This window comes from Durio zibethinus, chromosome 21 (assembly GCF_047325235.1).
Source record: "Durio zibethinus cultivar Kanyao isolate XHJ-2024 chromosome 21, ASM4732523v1, whole genome shotgun sequence".
NCBI lineage: Eukaryota > Viridiplantae > Streptophyta > Magnoliopsida > Malvales > Malvaceae > Durio > Durio zibethinus.
The window spans coordinates 11,013,487-11,019,907 of NC_143182.1; the positions used below are offsets into that span (position 1 = coordinate 11,013,487).

Below are 6,421 nucleotides of genomic sequence, written 5' to 3' on the forward strand. Positions count from 1 at the left end.
CTCAAAGTTTCAATTTAATCACATCTTTAAATTTATTTAAAATTTGATCTCATAAATTATGTTGATGAATTGAGAATTCAGATTGATCTCAAATGCACCCAAAGTTGAATTCACATAGCTACAACACTAATCTTTACTAGTGAAGGAATAAAGGATGGAAGGAAAAGAATAGTACCATCATTTCGATGGTGCTGTGAAAGTTTAGGTGAAGGAAAGTTATTTCATTTTAGGATCAAAGTATCCTGTAGAGTTCAAAAAAATTTATTTTAGATTTATAAATTATCCATTAAAAAAGATTGTTGATAATGAAAATTGAACTTTAATTTTATAAGTGAAATATTCAACTTTTATACCAGCTCAATTAACTCCCGTCGGCCTATTCCCATCTTTTCTTTGAGAAAGAAAAACAGAAGATGTAGTTAATTAACTAATTGAAGTATTATATGTGATCAATTATCAATTAGCTTAGAATGAAAAGATCAAAAACTACTAATCTTATTCATAAATATCCATTCCTCAACTACTAAATATGGGAAAAAATATATGGTGGAGGTTCATACAACAAAATGATTGAATGAGACGAGCAAATTGCATGAATAGAATATCAAATCCATATATAGTAAAACAAAAATGATAATGTTTTATGTTAGGGAAACACTGTCACATGCTTGAGGCTGTATTTTTTTGAGTGTCCAAACATTAATTTCATGTACAAAGCCATTTGTTTTTAAGTACCATTCGTTTCTTTGGACTAGTCGAAAAGAATAACAAGTTAAATCAACAAAGATATTTGTATATTGCTCATATGCATGGTTGTTTTTAAGTACCATTCGTTTCTTTGGACCAGTCGAAAAGACTTAACAAGCTAAATCAACAAGGATATTTGTATATTGCTCACGTGCATGGTTTCCATTGTTTTATTACCTTGTTGGCTTTGGTCTGCCAAAAGCCTTTACTCAAGAAGAGATGCTTTAAAAGAGCTTGAAGTCTTAGTTTAAAGTTATTGACGGTGGTTTTGGATGTTTAGGTGGAAGGAAGTTGACTGGAGGTTGAGTGTGAGGGAATTTAGATTTGTATTTAGAAAATATGTTCAAGGGATATCAAAGTTGGTTTTTCAAAATTCCCTCCAACGCTTAAATCAGTAAAAATGTTTGAGGCTTTTATGAGCAAGAAGGTAAACAAAGTGTATTGAGGAAGCTTCAAAGAGAAGGATGTTTAAGTCTTATGTGCTTGGGCCTCTTTTTTTATCTCATATATGAGGTGAAGGGTGATGACATAACCGAGATAGTTAATAATTGATTGTTAGTTTACATGGAACTTAAGGAAGGTTCACGAGCGTGATTGCGAACTAAATTGAATGATCTTAAGCAAGTATTTGCTATATTTAATGGTTCCAAATAAGTTAGAGGCCAAGCATACGATTTTAAAATGATACTTTGATGAGACATTTGTGGAAGTGTTGGACGAGCTTTTCCTTGACAAAAGATGAGTTAGTTCTATGAGGAAGGATTTGGATGTCTATCCTTACAGATGATGACCTAACAATCGGATATGTGTTGATTAGGCAGTCTAGAGAATTAATCTTATTGATTGAGTAAATATATATAACAAAAATTACAACTATGCTAAAATAGACAATAATTATGGAATTTTTTTAACAAAAATAATCTATACTTAATCTTCATTCCTTATTACTATTTAGTTAAGTCATGTGAAAATGATATTAAATATCTTAATCCTTTCTAATCTATAACTTCTAAAAATTTGAACAATATACATATTATTTGAATTAATACTCAGTTGATAGTAATTATGGAAGAATTAATCTCACTAGTTTTGGTCTTTGTATATACGTTTGTAGGACTTGAAAGTGTGCCTTAAGGAGTATTTCACCTTTTAAGTTCCACCACCAGTAATGCTTCAGGCATATTTTGTGGAAACTCACACTCAACTTGTGAGGTATTATCCAATTTGACCCAAAGCTCTCACGGATTATCTCACGGATTATCTCACAAAGGTGCCTCACAAGTTTGGGTTTAGATCTCTACATATATATCATTCATTATTCACACATTCTTTCAATGTGAGATTTTGGGCGTTACAATCTCCCCATCTTTAAAGTTTGACGTCTCTGTCAAGCCAAGTTCAATTACAGTATCAAGATCACACCAGATGTTGGGATTCTAGAAGTGGCTTCCCACCCTATAGCACTTAGTGACTCTCACGATGTAGCACTTAGTTTTCGTCGTCTGGTGATCGCTCTGACGCCATTTGTGGAGACTTACCTAACTTGTGATGTATTATCCTCTTTGACCTAAAGATATCACAATTTTATCTCACAAATGCGTCTCACTAGTTTATGTTTAGATCTTTACATATATATAATTTCTTATTCATATATTCTTCCAATGTGGGATTAGGAGCGTTATATATTTTGGTATAGGCTATATATTATGGATGTGTTTGATATATAAAATTATAATAAGATAGAATATGATAAGATGATATTATGAATAAAATTAGTTTAAATAATATTATCCTATCTTATGTTTGATGTGTGCAAAGATTATAGTAAGATAATTTATTTATTAGTTAAAATTATCCTTCCTCAAAATTTATAAAATTTAAAGAGTAAATGACATATGTGATCCCTAAATTTTAAGCCAAATTTTATATTGGTCCATAAACTTTAAAAAGTTCTAATTCAGTCTCCAATTACGCAAACGTGTATTGATGTAGTCCCTTCGTCTATTGAATTGTCTAAATTGATAAAAAATCAATCATGGCTTGACATAAATCCAGTGTGCCATGACAAATACACTTACAAAGTTGTATTACATGCAAAGTTAATATTTTGTCCTTAATTTTAAGCAAAAGAATTCTCGGCCAAAAAAGAAATCAGACAATTCAAGAAATAAATAACAAGTAATCAAAGATAGAAGCAATCAAGCACACATCAAGCAATATACAGGGGAAACAATTCAGCAACAGACATTTAAATAATTTAGTAGCAAATTCAATTAGCCTCCAAATAAAAAATTCATCAAACCCATACCTAAAAACCCACTAGAAATCACCAATCAAAAAATCATCACTCAATCAATCCACAATCTCCAATTTAGCAAAAACCCACAACACTAGCAAGCAAACTCAAAATCATCCATACTTATAACCTATAAGTAATTACACTTGATAATTGACCATCATCTAAACCAGTTTGCAGAGAAGTAAGTGTTTTAACCCAGAAAACATAACCCATTAAGATTAAACAAAAGTCGAATGTAAAAAGAGCGGCATTGCAAAAGAAAAGTCTAGCAGCAAAATTTTTCAGAGTCTAGTGGTTCTGTTTGGGTTTTCCAAAAAAAAAAGGTCAAATTCGCTTAGATTTAGGTTGTAGCTAAGTCTCGATCAGTGAAGAGAAAAGGAAATTCGAAAGAAGTTTTTAGTATAAGTATAGAGATCGACGGTGGTCATTAGCAAAATCGACAGTTGATAATGAAAGTAGTGGACAGCTTCGTAATGGTAGGTGCTGGCTTTTGGGTTAGTACTATTGATATTGATTGGGTTTGAAAAAGAAGGAATTTAAAGAAAGGTTGAACAAGAAAAGAAAGCTTAGAAAGAAAACTAGAAGTTGCTGACTTTAAAGTTTTTTACTTTATACAAACGGTGTTGTTTAGAGCTGAAAAGAAGGGGCCACACCTATTCAACCAACGTGAAAGGCCTACAATATATTTGTCATTGATTGTAAGGTTACGTGTTATGTTACACTGGATTTTCCATCAATTTTGGATGGTACAACAGATAGAGGGATTACATTGATACACATTTAGGCAATTGAGAACTCAATTAAAACTTTTTAAAGTTTAGAGACCAATATAAAATATGGCCCAAAGTTTAGGGACCACATGTGCTATTTACTCTAATTTAAATTATTAATGTAATTTTTAAGGGTATAATAGAATATGTAAGTTCAATCTTATGGATTAAAAATAATACTTTTCACTTTAGAAGGATTGAATCATTCTATACCAAGAGAATGATTAAATTATCTTTGTAATCCTATCATTTTTCTTTAGATACAAATTAAATATAATATAATATAATTATCATCGTATCTTATCCTATCCATCATCTTATACACCAAATATGATCTATATGTATTGCACTTTCTTAATGGTTAATGGAAAGGATTAAGATTAAATTCTTACTATATTATGTATTAATATTGAATTTTGTTACTATATCTTATACTTTGATTTCATTTAATTTTTGCCAATATATTTTACATTTTGTTGATTTTTAAACAAAAAATAATAGAGTTTATAAAAAATATTTACCATTTGCATTAATATAATATTTCATGAAATATTTCAATTATATTATTTTTTAAAAATTAATGAAAATAAGAATATAGTGAAAATATTCAAAAAATTGGAGTTTAGTAACAAAATTCAATATTAAATCATAATGTAGTGGTAAATTTAATCTTAGTCACTTAATAAAATATTCATTCATTTCATGTGTTTCAAACTATCAATTAAATTATCAATTAATTTATATGTTATAGACAGAAATTACGTATATCTCATATAAAAGATAACTTAGACATGTGAAAAAATTCTCTCTGTTACTTAAAAAGTAATGAAATTTTTTATTATTTTATATAAGGCAAGTAATGCTTTTTTAATTAAATCTATGATTGAAATTTAATGATCTTAAATTAAGTAAGAAAATAATTATAAATTAATTATATATAATTTAAATGAATATTAATTCTAAATTTAATTGAATATGCATTATTCACTATTGGATTTAAGTACATGTAATGTAAATATCATTATTGAAAATAATTTTATATAATTATATATAAAAGAACATTGCATTAAATCTAAATCAAACACTTAATTTGTTGTTATTAATAAATTATCAATGTATTAAATACTAAGTTATTCTATAATTTGTTGTTATTAATAAATTATCAATGTATCAAATACTAAGTTATTCTATCTCAGGTCCATAAAAATATTTTGATCAAAATGATATGCACTTTGATAAAAATTGTTGTTATTTTTTTGGCCATATATATTTGAAATAATTTATACATCTCCCATTTTCTTTAATTATATTGATAAAATTAAACCATGCCTGTGTCTTCAAAGTATTTAATTGTGTGATCTCTAAATATATTTTTAATCAATCTTTTAAAAAGAATCGTTTTCCACGCTCCAAGATGCGCGTGAATGAAAGCTATCTAATTTTTTCCATAGAAACATCCAATTTAGAAAAATTAGAAAGACAAACATGGAATGAAATTTCAATGTGATTTTCGTAGGAATCAAATGTTCAAGAAAGGCATACACTTATAAGTCATAACATACGCAGAAACCAGAACATAAGACCAAAGCCTTCAAGAAAATCAGACCAGACCACCAAAAAAAGAACCCAACAACCACCATGAAAAAGCTTTACAGGAAAGGTAAAGTGCACCCTTCACCACCACCGCCACCGCCAACCATTGCCGATCACTTGTCTTTGCTTCCGGCGACGGTTCTCAGCCTCACCGCCGCACTCTCTCTCCAAGACAAAGAAGTCTTAGCCTATCTGATCTCATGTTGCAGCGGCTCCTCTTCCACCGCCGGCAACAACTTCCCTGGTCATCAGAAAGGTACAAGCAAGTGTAGAATTGATAATAAGGAGCATGATCCTACGTTTCAATGCAACTGTTTTACGTGTTACATGTGTTTCTGGGCACGTTGGGATTCATCCCCAAACCGTCAGCTGATACATGAGATTATAGAGGCGTACGAGGAAGGGTTGTTCGAAGAGAATAAACAAGTTAAGAAGAACAAGAAAGGGAGGAGAAAGAGAGTCTCTATTCATGATTCCAAGCATGGAAATGATCAGGGAATCAGTTCTGGGAAAGGGTTGGTTACCTTGAATGATCATCAACAACTGGAATTTGTGGAAATGAATTCCCAAAGTGATCAAGGGGAAGTAGAATCCGAAAGGGGTTCCATCAGGGGCATTGTAAGCTTCATTGGAGACAGTATTTGGGGAGTTTGGAATAGAAATTAATTCTATTTCTGTCTTACTTTTCATTTCTGTAAATGATTAGCCATGTTCTCCTTGTAAAAAGAGACAATCAATAAGAGTGGATGCACTAATTTGATCAAAATTGATTTTTTTTCCAGATGCTGAATCTGTTGTAATCCACCAAATGTCTCTGCTTATAGTTTGTAAACATGGCTCTGCTTTTGCTTTCCTCTGTTTTTTCCCGGTTGAAGTAAGAGTTTTTCCAATCGATAAGGCTCCTCAATCTTTTTACCTGTAATTTATTAATTAATATAATTAGGAAGAGCATTATTCCTATCATTACAACATTAATGTAATTAACGTATCTTGGTTAGAGTTTTTAGATTTT

At 30.2% G+C, this 6,421-nt stretch overlaps 1 protein-coding gene across 1 annotated transcript; it reads left to right on the plus strand.

Annotated features, from left to right (window-relative positions):
• The first annotated feature begins 5,454 nt into the window (after nt 1-5,454).
• Nucleotides 5,455-6,075, plus strand: LOC111306233 (uncharacterized). The gene has a single exon (XM_022904138.2). The coding sequence runs from the start codon at nt 5,455-5,457 to the stop codon at nt 6,073-6,075; it is 621 nt and encodes a 206-aa protein (XP_022759873.2).
• Nucleotides 6,076-6,421: the final 346 nt, after the last annotated feature.

Bases quoted from the DNA above. Each gene is read 5' to 3' on its own strand.
- LOC111306233 (XM_022904138.2), top strand. From the start codon at position 5,455: ATGAAAAAGCTTTACAGGAAAGGTAAAGTGCACCCTTCACCACCACCG.